A 24,365-nucleotide genomic window follows, 5' to 3' on the forward strand; every position below is an offset into this window, starting at 1 on the left:
AAAGGGAAAAAAGAAAGGGTTAAGGGCAGCGTTTCCCCAGTTGTGCTGTGAGGAACCCATTCTGAGAGATGTGAAGGGAGCTACCAAACAGCCCTCCAAAAAGGCTGAGCCAACCCCACAGCTCAGTCAGATCCCCTGTAGCCGCTTCACCTTCTGCTCTGTCCTCCCTGCAGGGACCTGAGGCCACACCACCTATGACACTAGGTCACTGCTGTCCTACACAGAAGTTAGGGGACCTGGGGGAAGGGTTAGGAATTGGAGAGAATGTTTTCTTTGCCCATTTATCATAGATTCCTGGCCTGTGGTAACACCAGACCAATCTTAGAAAACAACAGATAGCTCTTGAATCTTTGAATAATAATAGTAATAGCTTTCTTTTTTCAGTGCTTTCTATGCACCAGACCCTATAGCAGCTCTTTTATTTTGATTCATTTATCCTCATAATGTGCTAGTGTTGATGCTCTCGACATGTGATGGTTAACCTTAGTTGTCAATGGGACTGGATTAAGGGATACCCAGATCACTGGTCAGGTTTTATGTCTGGGTGTGCCTGTGACGGTGTTTCTGAAGGAGACTGGTGTGTAACTCAGTGGACTACGTGGGACAGATCTGCCCTCCATGTGGGCAGGCACCATCCCATCAGCCAGGGGCCCAGACAGAACAAGAAGCCAGAGGAAGGCGAACTTGCCCTCTCTCTCTTCTGGAGCTGCAGCCCCCTCTGCTGCCGCTCTTGGCCATCAGAACTCCAGGCTCTCCAGCCTTAGGTAACTGGGACATGCCCCCGCGGCTTCCCTAGTTCTGATGCTTCCCTGGGCCTCCAGCTCACAGATGAGCTAGTGGGACTTCTCAGCATTCATAACTGCACGAGCCAATTACCTTAATAAGCTCCTTTCATACATCTACATATATTTTTCCTACTGATTCTGTGTCTCTGGAGAACTTTAAAATGCCTGCTTTTACAGATGAGGAAACTGGGGCTCAGAGACCTCATTAAAGTCATATGGCTAAGTGGCAGAGCAAGGATTCAAACTCCAATCTGACCTCAAAGCCTGAACCCTTCTGGGGAACCAAGGTGCTTCCCATTGTATTACATTCTCTATAGCAGAGTCCTCTCTCCACATGTGGGCAAAGCACTTCTTGACTCAGATTCTCGGGAACCACATCCAAGCTGGTGTGGGAACAAGACTTACTGAGGTCATAGGTCTGCGTGAGCATATCCCGCTCGAACACGATGTCCACGGGAGGCACTGTCTTGGAGATGACCTCCTCGTCCTCGTCATCGTCATGGTCATTCCGTTTAAATTCCTTCAGCAGCTTGAGGCACCGAACCATGACATCAGTCCCTGGCAACACAAGCACAGGTTTTCCAGCAATGAGTGAAAGCAGCGCTGCCTGGGGGAGGTGAGGGGTTCTGAAATATCACAGCACATGTTGGCAGAGACAGAGATCCCCACAAAGGTCATACACATCACCATGTCCGGAGGTTTAAAAATGTGGTCAGGACCACAAGACCTGACAATGTATTCCATAAAGCTGCTTTTTGTTTTTAGAAGAATGAGGGAAGAAAGCAATGCAAATGGAAGGAATAACGAGGTGCTATTAGTTCTGTTAAATCAACAGTCGCCCTCTCCTGCTGGAGACCAGCTCCATGACAACAGGAGACGTGCCTGTCTCTTCCCAGCACCCAGGACACGGCCCACACTCAGCAGGCACGCAAGCGGTATTTGCCAAAAGGACAAAAAACATCTTTTTCCTTTTAAGCTAATACTCACTGCCAATAAGGTGTGGCAGCAGTGTAAATGAGCTGTATAACCCTTCTAGAGCATTTCGAGGGGATTTTACAATGATTCCAAGTGTAAACGTTTATTCCAAGAAAACAACTCAAAAGGAGGACAAGGCTATCAGTACTAATAGGTTCACTATAGTACTCTTTATAGCATCAGAGCAATCTTATGAGTACTACAAAAAAATCGGCAACGGGGGTGGAGGGTGGCATACCTACCAGCCACCTCACTTTCTGTGGACTAGTGTCTGCCTTCAAATCATCACACTGCACCTATACTGCAACCTACAAAAGTAAAACATGGGGAAAAAATAACACACTTGTGCCTACGGCTATAACAAGAGAAAGATAAGTGTACATGTAGGTAAGAACTAGAAAAGGTACAAGGAAAAATGGGGACTTCTTGACACTTGACATGTGCTAACTCATTCGGTCCCAACAACCCTTGGATGAAGACGCTAGGGAACAGAGGGGTTGAATAACTTGTCCAAGCTCCCAACAGCTTGTAAGTGACGGGAAAAGTGACTCAGTTAAGGTCACCGGTCTCCAACATGAACACCAAGATATCCTGTGATACACGATAACCCGGAGTGGGAAAACTGCCCTGCAAAGATGTTCACATCTTCATCCCCGGAACCTGTGAACATGTTGCCTTCCATAGCCAAAGGGACTCTGCAGAAGTGATTAAATTAAGGCATCGTGGATTTTTGGGGGTCATTGTTGTCAGGGTGAAGTTAAGCATTTTGAGATAAGATTATCCTGGATTATCTGGGTGGGCCCAATGTAATACCACAGAGTCCTTAGGCTGGGCATGGTGGCTCACATCTGTAATTTCAGCACTTTGGGAGGCCAAAGCAGGGAGGATCACTTGAGCCCAGGAGTTCAACACCAGCCTTGGCAACACAGCAAGACACAACTCTATAAAAAATTTTTTAAATTGGCCAGGTGTGGTAACATGTGCCTGTAGTCCCAGCTACTCAGGAGGCTGAAGTGAGAGGACTACTTGAGCCTGGGAGGTCGAGGTTGCAGTGAGCCCAGCTCACACCACAGCACTCCAGCCCAGGTGACAGAGACCCTGTCTCAAAACAAAACACTAAACAACAACAAAAAGTCGTTAAAAGAGAGAGGCAGTAGGATCAGAGTGAGACTGGGAGATGCTACACTGCTGGGTTTGAAAACAGAGAAAGGGACCACAACCCAGGGAATGCAGGTGCCTCCTAGAAACTAAAAAAGGCCAGGGAATGAATTCTCTTCTAAAGCCTCCAGAAGGAACACTGCCCTGCAAACATCTTGATTTTACCCCAGTGAAAGCCATTTCAGATAGTAATCTATCTGTGTGGTTTGAAGTCACTAGGTTGGTGTAATTTGTTACAGTAGTCATAAGAATAATAGGGACAGCTTCTCCACCAACTTTCATCAGCATGTGGATGCACAGAATCCTGGGTGCTACAGCAAGGAGTGGGCACTGACTCTGGCCCTGGAGCCCAGCCCTCTAGTACAGGACCCTGCCCGCAAGTGTGAAATGCCACCCCCGACAGCACACAAGACTGAGGTCCAAGGAAAGTCAGGTCCAGCCACCTCCACTTGAGCAGGAGGTTCTTGTGGGGGCACAGCATGTGGCTTACAGGTGAAGTTCACAAATAAGCATCTTAGGGCCTGGAACTCAGGAGATGCCTGGAACTCAACAGACCTCAGGAGACACTCTAGGAGGAGCCAGCCTAGGGCAAGCGGCCAGCAGAAGTGGTCCCCAGGCACCAACCTGCTGCTGACCCCTCCACTCCTCACAGCAACAGAAAGTCCCCCAGGGCATGGCTTTTCATTAGAGGCAACCTAAGGCCCCGGCGCAGGCCTGAAGCCTCGGCTCCTGCCAAGTCCCCGCCGGGCCTCCTGCCGTCCCTCTTGGCTCTGCCCTGTGCTCCAGGCCCCTGCCCTGCCCTCTCCTGCAATCCCTCTCTTTCAGAATGGGAGGCTTAAGCAATCAGGAGGGGAAATATGGGGACAAGGAGACTCTCGGGACTGTGGACATGAGTAAGAACTATCTAAAGCCTCGGGCACTGGGACAGGGTCCCCTGCCAGGCTCCCTTTCTACAAGTAGCACCTCTAGCAGCTGGTGGCCAACACACCCAGCACAAAGGAAGACAAGACCACCACGCCATTCCCCCCTAGACTGTCCGCTAGTCAACCCCCTCCCAACCCCCACCCCACCATGCTGCTCACACGAGCAACCTATTGCTCCTAATAACACTACGACCGTTTATCCAGTACTACATCCTGGATGCTATCCTAGGCTCCCTGTGTGCCCTATGAACTGACCCTCACCATGGCCAGAGGAGGTAAGGGTGATCATTCCAGTCCCACATGAGAACACTAAGGAGCTGAGGAATTCACACAAACAAATGTCCCTTTGCCAGTAAGAAGTTGGCATTTACCAGGCAATCTGGCTCCAGAATCCAGGCTCTAAACCTTTGGTTTAGACGCCCCGATTCAAAACATCCCTGAGGTTGGGAATAGCTGAGTGACCCGGGGTCAGGGACGCTGGCTTCTGCCTGAGCAGCAGCACAACACAGCACTTAGGGGAGTCAGACCCAAGGCGTCCTAAGCCAGTGGCCCAGCGCTATTTCTTCTCCTTTTAAACTTCTTTAAGAGGCTAATTAGCTAGGAAAAGACCCACAGGACAGCCCTCAAAATAAACACAGTGGAAGGCAAGAAACGGTACTAGTAAACGTGTGACCTCAGTAGGCAAAAAAGAGAAAAAGCCTCATAGCCTTCAAAGCTTCTGATCTTGGCCGGGCGCAGTGGCTCATGCCTGTAATCCCAGCACTTTGGGAGGCCGAGGTGGGCAGATCACTTGAGGTCAGGAGTTTGAGACCACCCTGGGCAACAGAGCAAGACTTCATTTCCCTAACAAATACAAAAAATTAGCTAGGCTTTGGAGGTGTGCATCTGTAGTCCCAGCTACTCAGGAGGCTGAAGCAGGAGGATCGCTTCAGCCCAGGAGTTTGAGGTTGTAGTGAGCTATGATCACACCACTGCACTCCAGCCTGGGCAACAGAGTGAGACCCTGTTTCAAACAAAACAAAACAAAACAAAAAAACAAAAAAACCCCTTCTTCTCCCCACCAAGTTGGTTCACCGTCCTCACCTCTCTACTAGTGGAGCAACCGACATCCATCTCATGCCCCCCTCCAACAAATGGCACAACTACCTCCTGAATAAACGTTTGGAGGGAAGGTGGGGATGAACTTGGGCTCCAGGGCCAGGCAGAAAAGTGTTTCCATCTCAAGTTCCACAGCTCCCCATGTCTGTGACTTTGGGGAAATTACCAAGTATGACTCTTTGTTTTCCGACCTGCAAAATGGGATGACAGTGTTCTCTGTGTCACGGGGTTAATGTTAGCATGGCCGAGACAACATCTGTACAGAGGCTGGCATGGAGCAATCCCTCAACATGACCACCCAGCACTTGCTGGGAGCCAGGCACCATGCCAAGGGCGGTATATGAATTAACCCATAAAATCCCACAACCCCAAGGGAGGCAGGTCCCTGTAAGCTCCATTTCACAGATGCGGAAGCTAAGGCACTTGCTCAAAGTGATAGCGCTATGGAGTGAGTGGCAGAGCTAGGATGTCAGTCAGCCCAGGCTGCCAGCCTGCAGTGGATGCACTCGGCCAGTAGGGGAGTTACTCTGAATAGTACCACCAGCACCTAGCACAGTGCTGAGGCATGACAAACATCAGTGGCATTCAGGGTGGCGGGCCCCCTCTTATTGTGGGATAAGCCCCAAAGCTGCCCTCTGGTCATGATGGTTTGCCTCCTGGAGACTCGCAGGAAGGCGCCCCCCTACTCTGGTTCTGAGCACGAGGCTCAGCTGTTGGCCACGGGGGCTGAGGGCGATGCGGGAGGACTATGAGCTGTTCTGTGCAACCACAATAGGCATCATCAGCCCCAGGACCCACAAAGCACCCACGACCCGGAGCAGGTGCTGAGGCTGGGCCCAGCGTGAGGTGGCTGTGCTTCCAGAAGGCCTGGAGTGACTCTCCGAATGTTTTGGCCATGGGATCTGTGGCTCTGCCTGCCCCACAGGGCATAGCTGATTTCTCTGCTGTGAATCCCAACTGCGCTAACTCTCTTCTGTATCTGCCCAGCAAGTAAGCCCTGTTTTATTTAACCAGGCTGTGTCTGGCTTTGCTCTTTCACAACATACCAATCACAGAAACATTTTCCTTTCCCCATGCTGTGACATCTTTTTTTTTCTTTTGAGACAGAGTCTCACTTTGTTGCCCAGGCTGGAGTGTAGCCGCACAATCACTGCAGCCTCGAACTCCAGGGCTCACACGGTGCTCCCACCTCACCTCTGAGTAGCTGGGACTACAGGCATACAACACCACGCTCGGATCATTTTTTTTTTTTTATTTGTTGTAGAGATGGGATCTTTCTTTGTCACCTAGGCTGGTCTAGAACTTCTGGCCTCAAGTGACATTCTTACCCTGGCCTCCCAAAGTAGAGGGTTACAGGCATGAGCCACCGAGTTGAGCCTGGTGCACATCTTTCCTTTGGAAACCTTGTGCTGGAGAGGCAGCCCAGCACTGTGGTGGGGAAGCCAGACTCTCTGCCACAGAGCTGGCTGTGAGCCCTGCTGCTGTGTCAGGTGGGCCTGGACAAGGTGGCTGACCTCCCTCAGCCTCAAGTGTCTTGCCTGAAAACTAGGGCTGATGACAGTGTTTAGCCTTGTGGGGAGAACTGTTAAGAGATCAGGCAGGTAAATGATGGAACAGTGTAGTGTGTGCCTTGTGATTCCAAGGGACCATCCGGAAGGAGTTCCACCAGCCCTGTGTGCCTTTCCCACAGTTCTAGAGTTTTACCAGCTTTAGAATTTCAGTTTCTGTTATTAAAATCCCTCTGGCTCCTACTTGCCTTTTTGAAGGTACCTGTTCCAGACTACAAGTCAGCTAAAGCCAAAAGCCACAGGGGCAGAGCAAGACCCGAGTAAGCGCACGTCATCCAGGGTGACTGGGGCGTACTGCCCCATTTAAGCTACCACCTCAGTGACCAGCAATTCCCCTGGGAGGAACTGGGGACTTGCTAATGGCAACCCCTGGTCCCTGGACACAGGGCTTTCTTCCCAGGAACGAAAGGCAGTAAGATAAAACCAGCACCCGCTCACAGGCACGAGGAGTTTCAGGCATTTTAAAGACATGGCATGCTAATATTAGCAGTCCAATACAAAGGAATCACATAGATCTTTTGTGTCCAGGATCCAAGATGGACTTCATTCCGACATTCTGAAGACCCAGACGAGAAAAACAGAAGGAGTGACTCCTTAAGGAGCACCTAGTATGAGCCAGCCATTGTGTTTAGTGTTTTCCGAAGCGATTTTACTTACTAACCACGTGGCTTCTGCAAGTTATTATTGCCATTTTAAGAGAAAGAAAATTGACACTCAGAGTGGCCATGTGATCTAACCGATGCCTTCCACACTAGGCCACCTGGCTAGGCTAGAATTTCAAATTTCCATCAGAGAGCACGATTCATTGCAAAGGAAAAACCAGAGTAGCTGTGAGGTGGAACCAACAGTCTGTGTTTCTCCCGTTCCCAGTGAAAAATCCATCTGGCCTCCTAGTAAAATGACACTCTCAACTGTGATCAACCCAAGAAAGAACAAAAGCAAGATGGGAACAAACGAACCCCATGGCAGCTTTCCTCTTTAAGGATCACAAGCAATGGGAAAGTCCTACTGGTAAGGCAGGCAGATGTCCCGTAAATTCAGTGTGTTACCTCCCCGCCACCCCCGCCCAACACACACACACACACACACACACACACACACACACACACGCCTGGCCACAGGCTGAAAGCATAGAATTCAGAGAACACTGAATGACAGAGGTGGGGGTGCTGTAGCACACACCCCAGGGAAATGGTGGTACAGGTTAAATTATGGGCTCCAGAGTCAATCTGTCTGGTGTTACCCTGCCTCTGGCAGCCTTTGCTGGTTGTATAACTTGGCTATGTAATACGGCCTCTAGGCCTGTTTCCTCATCTATAAAATAGGGATAATAATAGCATCTTCCTCATAGAAACCTTAGGACAGCGCCTGGCGTGGACGTAGTGCTCTGTAAATGTTTGCTACTGCTTTTACAACTCTGATCGTTCAACCTTGGAAATGCACAGCTTTGGAGGATCAAGTGGCATACCCAGTCACCTGGGCTGAAAATATCAGACAGTGCTTGGGGCCTTTAACTCGATTTGACTCCACAAGCATTTATTCTGTGCTGGGCCCAGAACACAAACAGATGAGAGAGACAGGTTTCCTGCCCCTGCAAAAGGTTGTGTGTGTGAGAGAGAGGCCGGCGGGCAGCACAGGAAGGACAATGTGCTCAGGCTTCACATGCCTGGGTTTGAATTCTGGCTCAGCCATGGGGAAGCTCCTTACCTCTCTGAGCCTCAAGTTCTTCATGGGTAAAATGAGGGTAATTCTAACAGCATGCCTAGAACAAGCTGGTAGTAAGGACTAAATGAATGAATGCATTCAAGGGCCCTAGCGTAACACTTGAGGCAAATTAGGCACTCAACGCATGCTCTCTGGTTGGTTGACTACTAGCAGCGCCAGCCAACCATGCTGGGAAATGTGCTACAACACCCTCAGGACCCTGCTTTAAGCATGCACAGAGCCTGGAAATGAGAAAGAGGCAGGATGGGGCTAGGCAGGGGACAGCAGAGACAGGAGGTGGCATTTGGGTGGGACAGTAAAGGATACTAAGAATTGTCTGATAAGGCAGAAGAAGACAGGTGTTCCAGGCAAAAGGAAAGGTATGAGCAAAGGCGCTGAGATGGAAAAGGGGCCTACTGGGGAAGGGGAGGGGAGAGGGCAGGAATGAAGGTGAGGATACAGAGAAAGGTAGCTGTGGAAGGTTTCTATGCCAACCATAGTATATTTTCTTGTTTATTTTGTAGGCATGATGTTTGGGACTGACTGGAAGCTATTTCTGCAGTGGACAAGGAAGCTGGCTTGGAGGGAGGGAGGCCTGAAAGGGAGTCCAGATCCACAGACCCTCAGGCCCATGGGAGCTGTCCTCGACTGGTTTTACCGTTAGCCAGTGTCCCAGCCAGGCTCAGGCCCCAGGCACTCAACTACCCGATTTCCACTTCCTCCTGAGTTCAGCCTAGTCTCACATGGGAGGCAGCAGAGTAAGTAACCGACACTCTATTCAAATCCCTGCACCAGCACTGCCCAGCTCTGCGACCTCAGGCAAGGGACGTGTGCCTCTGTTTTCTCATTGGTGAAATAAAGAAAAAGAAAGGGGAAGAGAAAAGAGAAAAACAAAGAAAAGAAAAAAGAGAGAGAGACAGAAGGAAAGAAAGGAAAGAGAGAGAAAGAAAGAAAATAGTACTGACAGGATTGTATGGTTAGAAGGACTAGAATGAAAGAAACAAGGCTGGACATAGTGGCTCACGTCTGTAACCCCAGCACTTCGGGAGGATAAGACAGGAGGATCGCTTGAGCCCAAGAGTTCGAGACCAGCATGGACAACAAGTGAGATCCCATCTCTACAAAACAACAATTTTTTAAAAAAATTAGCTGGTGTGGCGGCACACCCCTGTAGTCCCACTACTTGGAAGGCTAAGGGGTAAGGATTGCTCAGCCTTCGAGGCTAAGGCTGCAGTGAACCATGATCACAGCACTGCACTCTGGCCTGGGTGAGACAGAGTGAGACCTTGTGTTTGGTCTGGTTTTGTTTTGCTGACATGGAGTCTCACTCTGTCGCCCAGGCTGGAGTGCAATGGCGTGATCAGCTCACTGCAACCTCTACCTCCTGGGTTCAAGCGTTTCTCATGCCTCAGCTTCCCAAGTAGCTGGGATTACAGGCGCGCACCAACACACCTGGCTAATTTTTGCATTTTTAGTAGAGATGGGGTTTCACCATGTTGGCCAAGCTGGTCTCCAACTCCTGACCTCAAATGATCCGCCTGCCTCGGCCTCCCAAAGTGCTGGGATTACAGGCATGAGCCACCATGCCCAGCCAGCCTTGCCTGGACTGTCATCTCGATGTTTTTTCCACTTCCCTCCACTCCAAGACTGACCACAAAATGGGATAACAATATGGCATCTCACCCAGTTCTTTCCTCTTTTTAGTGCCTCTAGACAAGCCCACAGGGTCTTGGGTTTTTCTCACTAATTGTTCGAGGAAACAAGGGTACTGACAATAGTACACATGGGGGTTTACAAGGGTTCAGAAAATTATATAAACGCTCTTGAAACGCTCTTCGTGTACAGCTTCTGAGTCAATCACCTCCCCAAACCCTTGGGCTGAGTTGGTAGCTGACTTGAGGTCCCCAATGCTCTCTCTCTTTTTTTTTTTATTGAGATGGAGTTTTGCTCTGTCACCCAGGCTGGAGAATAGAGGTGCGATCTCAGCTCACTGCAACCTCCACCTCCCAGGTTCAAGCAAGTCTCCTGCCTCAGCTTCCCAAGTAGCTGAGATTACAGGTGCCTGCCACCATGCCTAATTTTTATATTTTTAGTAGAGATGGGGTTTCACCATGTTGGCCAGGCTGATCTTGAACTCCTGACCTCAAGTGATCCGCCCACCTGGGCCTCCCAAAGTGCTGGGATTACAGGTGTGAGCCACGGCGCCCAGCCTCCCCAGTGCTCTTAAAGTGTGATCAATAGATGGGAGGGGCTGGTGTCAACTGTGCACAGCAGCAGCGAACCTCTCTTGAGGGCTCTGAGCCAGGGGCTATTTAAGGAGGCCATATCCCTCACTGAGAAACATCCCAGTCACTGCACTGGCCCCATGGATACCTCCGTCCGCTGCCAGGCCCTCACCCTGTACGGTCATTTCCCCTGCTCACAAGTTCTGGCACCTGCCTTCAACTCTTCCTAGCGCAGGGAGCATTCCCTTCTCAGCCTGCAAAGGCATCAGTCAGCTACACCTTATAGAGGTCTTACAAGAAAATCTTAGGGCCCCTCCCTCAGCGCACGGCCAGTCACCCATCCTGTTCCAGCCTGCTTCTCTTTCCCAGTCCTCACGCTCCTCCCACCTGTCCCCAGTGTGCTCTTCCAAGAAACACAACACACTTCCCTGCTGAGGGAGGCCAAAGCCTCCTGCTGCCTGCAGGACTGAGTGGCTGGTCCCTCCTGGGGGAGAGCAAAGAGGAGGGAAGAGGCCAGTTCCCGGCAAAGGGCGCTCCCCAGGTGCCTGGGTCCCTTCCAGAGAACTGTCTAGGACTCAGCAGAAGTTACTCAGCCCAGAAATTCACACCCTTGGGGCTCTTACCCCTCTTTAAAGTTCTTGCTTTCAACAGAGCTTCTGCCATATTACCATGTCTTTCTTTTACTTCTCTTATTCATTTTTTAAGCTAGTGTTCTTTAATCACTTTTTAACTGTTTTAACCATTTTCCCTCCAGCATAATCAATTTTCTAGGCTTTTAACATCTCTGACAATCTTTTTCTGCTTTTTCTGTTCATATTCACCTTTTATCTTTTTTGTTTTTCTAATCTTGATTCTTTTTAATTCATTTTTTGGTTTCAAAGCTCCTTTAAACTTTTGGATTTATTTGTTGCATTTTAATCATTCTTAATATGGTTCATTTCTTTTTTCTTAGCTTGTATACATCAATCCTACTTTAACTTTTTAACTGTGCCTGTTGGCCATTTTAACTATCATACTTTGCTATACCCTGCTAGGTTTCTTGGTTATTATTTACTTTTTAAAATTTTAATAGCTTTGTTGAGATATAATTTGCATATCATACAATTCATCCATTTAATCTGTACAAGTCAATGGTTTCTTACTATATTCACAGGCCCTTGCATCCATCACCAGTCGATTCTAGAACATTCTCATCACATCAAACCCTTTCTCGCTCCTCTCTCCCCGCACCCCTGCCCTAAGCACTCACTATCTACTTCCAGATTCCCCCATTATGGACTTTCCTATAAATGGAACCACACAGTCATGGCCTTTCATGACTGACCACACCTTCCCCATCGAATGGGCTTGGCACTTTTGCCGAGAATCATTTGACCATAGATGTGTGGTTTATTTCTGGACTCTCAGTTCTATTCGGTTATCTGTCTACCCTTGTGCCGGTATCACACTGTCTCCATTACTATTGCTTTGCAGTAAGTTTAAAAAGCAGGAAGTGTGAGTTCTACTTTATTCTTCTTTTTCGGGATTGTTTTAGCTCTCTGGGTCCCTTCGCATTCCCTGTGAATTTTAGAATCAGCCTGTTAATTTCTGAGGAGGAGTCAGTTGGGATTCTCACACGGGCTGTGTGGAGTCAGTCGATTCGTTATACTGTGAAGTCTTTGGATCCAGGAACCTGGGATGTTTTCCATTTACATAAATCTTAACTTTCAGCAACATTTTGTAGTTTTCACAGAGTATATGTTTTGTACTTCTTTTGTTAAATTTATTCCTAAATTACCGTGAACAAAATTGTTTTCTTAATTTCATTTTCAGATTGTGCACGGCAGGTCTATAGAAACACAATGGACTTCTGTATACTGATCTCATGTCCTGAAATCTTACTGAACTTTTTTTTTTTACAGTCACAGGGGCAACAGCTCTGAGGAGAGAGTCCATCTCATTCACAGCTACTTCACCCCACAGTCCTTTCAATGCTGAGCTTGTGACAACCTGGAAAAACCAGCCAGTTGACCGCCTCAGTCATTAGCCCCAGGGAGCACAATTTCTGTGAGTTGTTTCCAACTGTGATCATTTTCCGACAGACTGCTGAGTTCACTCCTACTTCTCTCCCTTTCTTTTCTCAGCACAATTTAATAAACACAGGATGACTGGTAAACACTTGAAGAAAATAATCCAAATTTGCCAAACAGATCAGTTCAGCGGGGCTGTTTACATTTCCAAAGTTTTTTTGCTTTTTGCAAAACAGATCACTGAAGCCTTCTGTGCAGTGAAATATGCATTTGAAAGATGCCTAAATCCGAATTCGTTAAGGAGTTTTAGAAATAATTTATATACTAGATCCAGGTATATCTGTAAATTTAAATGAAATAATACATCATCTTTATTTATTATTTGAGCTTTGTCTCCTCCATAATGCCTCAGAGGGAAGGTTTTATGTTAATTTGGCAAACTGGAAAGACAAAGCTCAAGGCAAAAAAACCCTGAAAACTGCCTTCATCTCCTGCCTCCTGCGTATGGAAAGTAACTGAAGTGGCACTTAATTAAATTAAATTTGCTCAGCATCTGCTTAGCGCCTACCCTGTTTCAAGCAGACACTGCACAGCCTTTAAAAAGGACATAAAGCATGAAAAGCGTGTGGTCACCACCCTGAAGGAGCTCAGGAGCTAGCTGGAAAGAATTCACACAGATGAGTAACTGAGCTACAGCGTGTCATGGAAGTGAGGGAAGGACTCACCATGAGCCCAGGTTTCCAGTCGCAGCAGCAGAGAGGTGGGCGACAGTGTGGGCAAAGACATCCCTCCAGCCATCAGAATGGCTCCTTGTGCATGCATGTGACAATCTAAACATCCTGACCATCACCATCTTGGTGCCTGCTGCCTTAATCCAGCACAAGGAGCCAAAGCCACCACTGTCTGCGCTGTAAATCATGCTGATCTTTCTTCTGTAAAGTCCTCTTGTCCCAGCCCCAGGCCTCAAGATGATGGAAACCACTCACTGGGCAATGGGTCCTATGCATGAACTTACTTTCAACGGTCAGGCAAATGACATCCCAGCGTGAAGCAGGCCGCAGGCTACACGGTGGGAAGCAGGTGTCCATGGTGAGAGGGGAAGGTGAGCCCCTCCGAAATGGGGCAGTTCCCTCTGCCTAGCCAACTGCTAATAAAGGAATGAAGTTCAACGTTGCCTAATTGCATTTTTACAGAGAAGTTGACAGTCAGACTTTTTAGGTGAAAATTTCTGATTTTTAAATGCCAGCAACAAATTCAACACAAACAAACACTGTGAGCCAAATAAAACACACGACTAGATCGGGCCTGTGTGCCATGAGCCTATGGCCCTGCTCTATGTCTCCTGTCACCTGTAAGTCTCACAATATCCTGGAAAGCGGGTACTACTACCCCTTAGATAATTCAGGTGAGGAAACTGAGGTATACAGAGATCAAATCACTTGCTAAAGGTCACCTTACCAGACAGTGACGGAATGAGAATTCTAACCCAGGGCTGTCTTACTCTCAAGTCCATTCAGGTGTGAGGTGTTAGTTTCAAGTTAGTTTGGTTAAATTTCCAGGGACCTTAGGCTCAGGAGAAGCCTTTCTCTACAGTTGCCTGTCTAGCAAAAAAGGTTCTTTAAGGAACTGAGGTTTCTCCTTAGTTTCTCTTTACTTTAAATATAAATTACTTCTGTCTTTTCCTTAACACCTTTCTTCCAACGGGACAGGAAATAAAAATGATTACTAGCTCCACAGGCCCTGAGTATTTTAGGCATTCAGGCCATTAGACTTCAAAGTCAAATACTGAGGGATGAGTGCAGTGGCTCACGCCTGTAATCCCAGCACTTTGGGAGGCTGAGGGGGGCAGATCACCTGAGGTCAGGGATTCAAGATCAGCCTGGCCAATGGTGAAACCCCGTCTCTACTAAAAATACAAAAATTAGCTGTTGTCATTTCCTGTCCTGTTTTCTTTGTAGTTGAGGGTTTACTCCTCTTATATCCCTTTCATCACTATGGTGAAATTTGGGTGGAGTGCAGATAAATGCGTATATTCCAACTATCACCTTTTACTGACAACTCTGACCCGCAGCTTTTAAAATGATTCTGGTTAATCAGGAGGAGTAAAAAGGATGGGACAAAAATCAAGAATAGATAAAAATAACTGGACTTGGTGTCTCATGCCTATAATCCCAGCATTTTGAGAGGCCAAGGCAGGAGATCGCTTGAGCCCAGGAGTTCAAGACCAGCCTGGGCATGATAGCAAGACTTTGTCTCTACTAAAAATAAAAATAAATTAGCCCAGCATGGTAAAGTGTGCCTGTAGTCTCAGCTACTCATGAGGCTAAGGCAGGAGGATTAGCTTGAGCCTGGGAGATCAAGGCTGAAGTGAGCCATGGTTGTGCCACTGCACTCCAGCTTGGGCAACAGAGACAGACCCTGTCTAGGAAAAAAATATAAAGGAGGCTGGAGTGCAATGGCGCGATCTCGGTTCACTGCAACCTCCACCTCCCGGGTTCAAGCGATTCTCCTGTCTCAGCCTCTGGAGTAGCTGGGATTACAGGCACGCGCCACCATGCCTGGCTAATTTTTTGTATTTTTAGCAGAAACAGGGTTTCACCATGTTAGCGAGGCTGGTCTCCAACTCCTGACCTCAGGTGATCCGCCGACCTCAGACTCCCAAAGAGCTGGGATTATAGGCGTGAGCCACCGTGCCCAGCCTAAGGAAGGTTTTTAAAGTTTCATAGTCTGTTCCTTAAGTTAACTTTCTTAGAAGGCTCAGATCCTGCCTCTGCTGAGTACTAATTGTTTAACCTTCTGTAAGTTACTCAGCATCTCTTCACTTTAATTTTCTTACATATAAAATGGTGACAATGCTACCAACCTTACAGGGCTAGATAACAAGATCATGCAATACAGAGTAGGCACTTCACAAAGGCAGGCTAAAGAATGACAAGTGGCTGGGAGTGGTGGCCCACGCCTGTAATCCCAGCACTTTGCAGGGCTGAGGCAGGTGGATCACTTGAGTCCAGGAGTTTGAGACCAGCCTGGACAACACAGCGAGACTCTGTCTCTACAAAAAAATACAAAAATTAGTCAGGTGTGATGAGGCTGAGGTGGGAGTATCGTCTGAGCCCAGGAAGCGGAGATTTCAGTGAGCCGAGATGACGCCACTGCACTCCAGCCTGAGCAACAAAGAAAGATCCTGTCTCAAAAAAAAAAAAGGCTGAGCGTGGTGGCTCACACCTGCAATCCCAGCACTTTAGGAGGCCAAGGTGGGTGGATCACCTGAGGTCAGAAGGCAGACGTTGCAGGCAGCAGAGATCGCACCATTGCACTCCAGCCTGGGTGACAAGAACGAGACTCTGGCTCAAAAAAAAAAAAAAAAAAAAAAAAAAGAATAGAGTGGCTTAGTATAAGGAGGAAAAGACGAACTTGTTTATTTGGCACCATAAAAGTATGATTTTGGAGGACACCACAGAGATGTTTGCTGGAAGTTTGTTCAGCAAACATTTTCTAGGCACTTTTTATACGGACAGTCCTGAGCCAAGCACTGGGGTATAGAGTTGAATAAATATGTGAAATCGTTATGCCGCAAGGCAGAATGTGATCGGAGAGAGAGGCTGAAGCTTAGAAGAGAGAAGTGAGAGCCAGCCAGCCAAGGGAACAGAAGCTGAGACTCTGCGTTACCTTTCTTCGTCTTACAAGGTCCGCATTCAGGGTGGATCTCTTGCAAGCGAAGAGACACCACCTTGGCTAGGCCAGCGTTCAGCATATACTGGTACAGACGCTTAAACGTCCTTTCACACAGCCCCTGCCAAAACACAATTTAAAGGCTACTATTAGACACAGCAAGATGTCTGAAATGACTAGAAAGTCATGTAAATGAACACAAGTTCAGGACCTGAATTAATTGATTATCTTGAGGTACTAACGAGGAAAGCCTGCCAAGCTACCTTGTCAAGGGACCAAAACAAGGTCCAGAGCAGGATATAAACGATTCTACCTTTTGATTAGAGGGGGGAAAGAGATTCACTTCGCCAGATCCTGGAAGGGTATGCAGGGGTGGGAATGAGGCAGGCGGGAGTGGAGGCGTGGAGACTGAAGACTTCATTTGATACCTTTTCATGTTGTTTTGATTTTTTAACCATGTAAGCGTATTACTAATACAAACACACACACACAGACACACACCCCTGTCCCTCAAAGGCAGTAGAGAAAAAGAAAGGAGAAAAAAATAGGTTAAAAAATGCTATAGGCTGGCTGCAGTGGCTGACACCTGTAATCCCAGTGCTTTGGGAGGCCGAGGCGGGCAGATCACTTAAGGCCAGGAGTTTGGACCAGCCTGGCCAACATGCCGAAACCCTGTCTCTACTAAAAATAGAAACATTAGCTGGGTGCGGTGGCATGTGCCTGTAATCCCAGCTACTCAGGAGGTTGAGGGTGAGAACTGCTTGAACTTGGGAGGTGGAGGTTGCAGTGGGCCGAGATCGTACCACTGCACTCCAGTCTGGGTGACAGAGTGAGACTCTGTTTAAAAAAACAAAAAAAAAGAAAAAGAAAAAAAATTGTAAAAATTTACATGTGGTCTGTGAAGTTACAACAGAATAATAATGGGTATTTCCATCTCATCACTCCTATTTTTGCAAGGCTGAAAACCAAAATGATCCTAGGAACATCTCCCCTGCAGGGGTGACCAACAGCAGCCTCCAGTGCAGGCCTTGCTTTTAAAATTGATACAATGTTTTTCTTCAAGAAAGTAATTTACTTGCCAAAATTGAAAAGTGAGTGATTTCACATAAAAAAAGACCTAGATTCTGGCTTCTCTTGAAAGGCTAAGATCTGGCAGCCAATGCTAGGACTGTGGCTTCACAGCAACAGTGAACAGGAGCCTCGATCAGCTGCTCTTCAGCGGGGCCCACGCGTCTCCAGGGGGTCACAGCCTTTGCACTCCCCCATCAGAGCCTCCAACAATGGAACTGAAGGTCAGTTGCCATTTATCATCATTTTTGTGCTGATTTTCCCTAATGGTAGTTAGAGGAAAGTTAATTTCTTAAACCTATATTATATCAAAAATTTATTTTACACACGGCCCATTTTGCTTGTGGGTATCACCCTCCTGGGCACTGCTGCCATGTGATTTTGCAGTCCCTGGAGGAGTAAGGCAGGTCACCACGGCTCCCAGTGAAGGAGCGAACAGCAGGAGGCATTCGTGACTGAGAGCTGTTTGCTGAGTCTTACAGGTTTCCTCTTACACTCTGGGGAGAGACAGGGAGCAAATGTCTGTGGGCTGCTGCCACCACATATGTGTGGTTACCCCCAGGCTAACCAGCACTCCAGCCCTTGGGTGGCAGAACATATGGCTATCAAAACAATACAGATGACTCACATATGGCTCATTCAAAGCCACTGGCTTGTACATGGCATCTATCGTTAATCTAGCCGTGCCCCCAGCACCATAAAAAGACCCCATGGAAACTCATCCATCAGATCCCAGCCCTTGACATATGGCACTAAGCCCTGGACCATCCTAAGAGGGGAAGGATGATGTAGTCTTTCCTTCTGAGGGGCTGCCATCAACGACTCACACAATCTGGCCAGCAAAAAGAGAAAGAGGCAGTGAGTCTTCGTACCAAATCTCCCCCAAAGGCAGCATCCATATTCATGGCCTCAGCTTCATCTATAGGCTAATTTTCACTGAATCCTGCTCAGCTCTCTGTGACCCCAATTTCCAGCTGTTGACTAGACATCACCAGGGGAAAGTCATAGAAGATCTTCATACCCAATACGTCCAAAACTCAGATTTGTCCTGTGCCTCCTCTTCACCCAAATCTGCTCCTCTTTCTGACCTCTCTATTTATTCAACTCTCATTCAGCAAATATTTACTGAGCATCTGCAGGGGGCCAGGCACTGTCTTCATCGTGGGGGCTCGCAGTGAGCAAGCAGATGTGATCCCTGCCTCACAAGCCTGCCTTTGCGCTGCCTCAGTGAGCAGCAGCCACTCCAGCAAATGCACTGGCTTCATCTTGAGATCCTCTTTCTTCAAGTCACCTCTACATCCCAGTGCAGGCACTCACCACGTCCTGTTAGTTCCAGCTCCAAAATGTTTCTCAAACAATTCCAGCCCTCATGGCCACAACCTCGCCACCTTCTTCCCATCCCCTTCCCTCTACCAGCTCATCTGCCTAGACTGCAACCTCCACCTCCCAGGCTCAAGAGAGTCTCTTGTCTCAGTTTCCCAAGTAGCTGGACTGGTGCATACCACCACCCCTGGCTAAGAACTTCTTCATTTCTACACGGCCAGCAGCAGTGCATAAGGCTAAAGTTTCAAGGCTAAAGCCCCCACTCCTCAGCCAGCACTCCAGTCCTTTCTGATCCGGCCCCTACCTTCCTATCCAGTCACACAATGTGCCGGCTGCCCTCTGGATTACTGCCCACTTCTAAGCATGTTGCATGGCCTTCCACAACTCATGCCTTTGCACCAGCTCTTCTCCTTTCCGTCAAATGCCACTTTCCCTCTGTGTGGGGGAAAAGCCCAGTTCAACTCTGCTTTTGGCACAGCTCTATGAGGCCTTCCCCAGTTCTCTAAAGAAAGCACCCCTCTCCCGCTACTGGCTCGGCTACATCCTTCCAGGTATGTGTTCACACGCCTACCCTTCTGGTTAGACAGCTCCATGACAGTGTGAGACCTGTTGTCATCCTGGCTAACTTTCACCATCTTATTGTGGAACACAGTTCTAACTCAGCATACACACTCCCTAAAGTATTTGTTGAATGAATAAGTGAAAAGCTGTCCAGTAACAGTCAAGGCTTGCTGCTAACACAGACCACAGGGCTGACCTGAAACCAGGCTAGCCCTGTCTCCCTGCCCCTGAGTGACTTAGTAGGAGGGAGGGTTTCAATCTCCAGAGTCTGCATGGGCTGGACAAGCAACATCAATCTACACAGTGGCCAGTTATTTGTTTATTAAGCCGGTAGGAAGTTCCTTAGTTTCTGCCAGGGTTTCCTGAGAGGTCTTCTCCGTCTATCTTTGATTTTCTACTCTGATAAACTCAGACACACAGAAGCAAAACACTTCTCCCCTATCACAAACAGCAGTGCTCAGGGAATGACAAAGAGCCCTGCCGCCCTGCCTCGTGTCTGAGAGGTGACAGAAAGCAGGTGGACTGCAGGGGACCCAGCCAGTGCACAACTAGTTTCAGCTAACTGCTGTCAGGAGAGAGGGCAGACCCAGGCTTCTCAGTTCTCGAGACAGACTGGAAACCTAGATTTTTATGGAAAGTCTCAATTTCTTAAAAAATGCTAGGTCAAATTGATTTTTAACAGACCAAGTCTGGCCCACAAGCCTCCAGACTGTAACCACTGCTTTAAAGAGGCTTAGGCAGACAGCGAATCTAGCAATGCGGAAGATACCTCCTTTCCCTGTGAACAATGAAATCAGAAACTACAACTCCACCGATGCAATGCGGGAAAAGAACAAGGACTGTCCTGGTGCCTGTGGTCAGACTGAAGACCACTCATTAGGGGACTAATTACTAGTCACCAAAGAGCTTGACTTCAAATATTCAGTTTTAAGTTCTGGTTTCACACACAGGGCAATCTTGTTTTCCTTCCATCTCTAACGTTGGCTCTTTCCTGACTTGCACTGAAACCTTCCAGTCAGATTGGAAGCAGCACCCCTCCGCCTTTCTCCCTCTCACGCTCCCTTCACCACAGCCTCTGCTCCGGGGCCCAAAGACAAAGCAGGTCAACAGCTGCCTTCCTCCCTGCATCCTCTCCCCTCCCCCTCAGGACAGCCACTCTGCTATTTCAGTACAAAACCACTGGGAACAAGATCACAAGCTTGATTACAGAAGTAAACCTAAATGCCACGTTTTCCTATTCTGTCTGAACTTTGATAATAGGTCCTAGAAAACTCCAGGGGAAAAATGGAAGTCAGGCAAAGGCAAGAATTTAAATGAAGGACAAAGCACTCTCTCATTCTAAAAAACAGCTGGGCGCGGTGGCTCACTCCTGTAATCCCAGTACTTTGGGAAGCTGAGACATAAGCATCACTTGAGGTCAGGGGTTCAAGACCAGCTTGGCCAACATGGGGGAAACCCTGTCTCTAATAAAGATACAAAAATAAGCAGGGCATGGTGGCTGGCACCTGTAATCCCAGCTACTCAGGAGGCTGAGGCAGGAGAATCGCTTGAACCCGGGAAGGACACAGTCCATACTCCAACCAGGGCAACAGAGCGAGAGACTCTGCCTCAAAAAAGAAAAGAAAAAAACAACAAACAAAGGAAAATCTTATTTGCATCAAATCCAGAATAGGGCGTTGGGTTGCAAATCATTCATCTATGCCTGACAAGACCTCCCGGCTATGGTACAGATCACACCCAGCCCTGCCCGTGGGAAACCCCAGGCTCACCAGTTCTTCCCTCAGCTTTCCCAGCGTCTCTATACAGTTAGGTCGTGTGCTCAGCATGCCTGAAAGCTTCTCCATGAGGATGTCGTATTTGCTCCTCCTGCAAGAAACACCGAGCAATTCGTTTTTTCAAACCTGTTGCTGAAGTCAATATTTACTGCCTGTTTCTTAAAGATGACAAAGCAAGACTTGACTTAATCATTTGACAATACATGACAGAATCTTTTAGGTCTCAAAGATCATCCAGCCCAACTCCTACCTTCCACAGGCGGAGGGACTGTAGCTGTGAGAGGTTCTGTCATATCTAAGGCCACCTTTCTAGAGGAAACGTATAGACTAGACTCTAGGACTAAAACTTGCATGACATGACTCTGTAAAACATCTTTCATTTTTACAATACTTTTAAGTTTAGGAAGTATCACACATATCTTCTTACAAATCACTTGGTGAGGGGCCGGGCAAAATCCCAGCACTTTGGGAGGCTGAGATAGGCAGATCTCTGGAGGTCAGGAGTTCGAGACCAGCCTGGCCAACATGGTGAAATCCCGTCTCTACTAAAAATACAAAAATTAGTCAGACATGGTGGCAGGCACCTGTAATCCCAGCTACCTGGGAGGCTGAGGCAGGAGAATCGCCTGAATCCGGGAGGTGGGGGTTGCAGTGAGCCAAGATCGCACCACTGCATTCCAGCCTGGGTGACAGAGCGAGACTCCGTCTCAAAGAAAAACAAAAAACAGATCACTTGGTGAGGAAGGATGGGGGTTATTCTACAAAGTTAACAGACTTTATTGAAGTTCAGGCTGGAGACACAAACCTAGGTCTTCTTTCTCTAAATCCAGTCCTCTCCTTACTCACTGGGACGCCACTCTGATTCTGAGGCTCCGGTTCCTGCTCCTGACTACACTGGCGTGGCAGAGGCCACCTTCCATCTCACTTCTACTGTGAAGCGGATGTCATGATCAATGCTTCCAAGCTAACGGCCAGCAAAGGAAGCTATTTAAAAACACTGAGGGCCCTTGACTGTGTAAGTCTAGGGGGAGTTCAGGGAGGGGTGCAGGGAGAAATCTTGTAGCCAGTTCGGCTGGACAATAGCTTGGCTTGACTTACAGTCCTAGGGGGAGAGAGAGCACACGTATGGGATCCAGTGACTGTACCCACTTCCCCATCTGTACTGCCTCTCAATGAATGAAAGAATAAATGGAGGAACAGATGGTTAATGCATATGAGCCACTCTGCATAGGAGGCACTGTGTCACAGCCATTTAATACAAGAGGCAATGGTGGTTCAAAGAGATCAAGTGACTGCCTAGGTGAGGGGCAAAGATGGAAATACGGATCTTGACTTGATCCAGTGTTCTCTCTCCTACGCCACAGCTGCCACCCTGTGTTCTTGGCAGAGCACAGGTTATACACAAGTGAAGGGTTTGGTGAGACAGTTACTTAATCAATAGATAGTATAACCCAATTAAAATGTGAATTCATAAAAGATGCTTCTCTCTAATACTGTACAGTTGGCTCTTGGATAACATGGGTTTGAACTGGTCGGGTCCGCTTATACGCAGTTTTTTTTTTCATATTTATTGAAAAAATATTAGAAAATATATATATATTAGAATTTTTGGAGATTTGTGACAGTTTGAGAAAACTCAGACAAACTGTATAACATTAGAAATATTGAAAAAATTAAGAAAAAGGTATGTCATTAATGTATAATATATGTGGATACTAGTCTATTTTATCATTCATTACCATAAAATACACACATATCTATTATAAAAAGCTAATCAAAACTTACGCAACCATTTACAGACCATACATGGTGCTATTTGCAGTGGAGGAAATGTAAACAAACATGAAGATGCGGGATGAAATCAAACCTGCATAAAATTAACTGTAATACAACAGTGTACTACTGTTAATAACTTCGTAGCCACCTCCTGTTACTATTGTGGCAAGCTTAAGTGTTGTGAGTATTGGCTTAAAAATGCCACGACAGGCCGGATGCGGTGGCTCGTGCCTGTAATCCCAGCACTTTGGGAGGCTGAGGTGGGCAGATCATCTGAGGTCAGGAGTTCGAGACCAGCCTGACCAACATTGTGAAACCCCGTCTCTACTAAAATTAGCCAGGCATGGTGGCACAAGCTTGTAGTACCAGCTACTTGGGAGGCTGAGGCAGTAGAATTGCTTGAACCCAGGAGGTGCAGGCTGCAATGAGCCGAGATCGTGCCACTGCACTCCAGCCTAGGCAACCGAGCAAGACTCTCTTAAAAAAATGTGATGCTCATCATCTCTGTGTGAGCAGTTCCTCTCTAGTAAACAGTAAAAAGTGATCTCTTCTGAGGTCAGGAGTTCGAGAGCAGCCTGACCAACATGGAGAAACCCTGTCTCTACTCAAAACACAAAATTAGCCGGGCGTGGTGGCGCATCGCTTGATCCCTGGAGGCAGAGGCTGTGGTGAGCAGAGATCACGCCATTGCACTCCAGCCTGGGCAACAAGAGCAAAACTCCGTCTCAAAAAAAAAAAAAGGTGATCTCTTGCAGTTCTCACGTATTTTTCCTTGTGTTTAGTGCAATACCATAAACCTTGACTGACACCATGGGACCCATACAAAGGGCCACTAGTGATGCTGGAAATGCTCCCAAGAAGCTCCCCAAAAGTCATGACACTTCAAGGAAAAGTTAAATTGCTTGACGTGTACTGTAGAGTGAGGTCTGCAGCTGCGGCTGCCCGCCATTTCAGACAATTTGTCTTGTTAATGGACAATGTAAACTTATGGTATCAATAAATACGGTACAGTATTGTAAATGTAGTTTCTAAATAACATTTTTTCTCTAGTTTACTTTATTGCAATAATACAAGAACAGTATAACACATGGAACAAAACATGTGTTAATTAACTTTATATTATTGGTAAGGTTTCTGATCAACAGTAAACTATCAGTAGTTAAGTTTTTGGGGAGTCAAGAGTTATATGTAGCTGGGCACGGTGGCTCACGCCTGCAATCCCAGCACTTTGGGAGGCCAAGGTGGGTAGATCACTTGAGGTCAGGAGTTCGAGACCAGCCTGGCCAACATGGCAAAACCCCGTGTCTACTAAAAATACAAAAATTAGCCGGGTATGGTGGCAGGTGCCTGCAGTCCCAGCTACTCGGGAGGCTGAGGCAGGAGAATGGCTTGAATCCGGGAGGCAGACATTTGACAGAGATGCAGCAATGATGATTTTCACCCCTGGAGATCCCAGGTCAATAAAGAGTCTACACACATGCATCAAGCACTTTCTTTAGGCCAACCCATGTGCACTGTAAACTTTAACATTTACATGTAATCATTCCCCCCGCTTTTGGAGGATGCACCTCCCCTCCCCACTATCCCTCATTGCTGCCTACCTCCACCCCAGAGAGCTGCTGGCCAGGTACTAAGGGGCTCAGGGCTTCCTCAGCCAAGGGCTGCTCTTCCCAGGCCCTGCACCAGCTTGAACTTTTCTTATCCTGGCTTCTGCCCCTCCCATAAAAAAGGGCATGAGTTTGTGC

General features: G+C 47.6%; 1 protein-coding gene across 2 annotated transcripts in view; it reads right to left on the minus strand.

Moving 5' to 3' along the window:
* GTF3C1 (general transcription factor IIIC, polypeptide 1, alpha 220kDa) overlaps positions 1-24,365 on the minus strand; it is an 85,232-nt gene that overhangs the window by 47,835 nt on the left and 13,032 nt on the right. For both annotated transcript variants that reach the window (XM_011982337.1, XM_011982336.1), the window contains exons 5-7: positions 20,839-20,935; positions 16,115-16,238; positions 1,191-1,343 (exon numbers count right to left, since the gene is read on the minus strand). In XM_011982337.1, the coding sequence (XP_011837727.1) occupies positions 1,191-1,343; positions 16,115-16,238; positions 20,839-20,935 (374 nt within the window). The remainder of the gene's footprint in view (positions 1-1,190; positions 1,344-16,114; positions 16,239-20,838; positions 20,936-24,365) is intronic.

This window comes from Mandrillus leucophaeus, unplaced genomic scaffold (assembly GCF_000951045.1).
Source record: "Mandrillus leucophaeus isolate KB7577 unplaced genomic scaffold, Mleu.le_1.0 Scaffold24, whole genome shotgun sequence".
NCBI lineage: Eukaryota > Metazoa > Chordata > Mammalia > Primates > Cercopithecidae > Mandrillus > Mandrillus leucophaeus.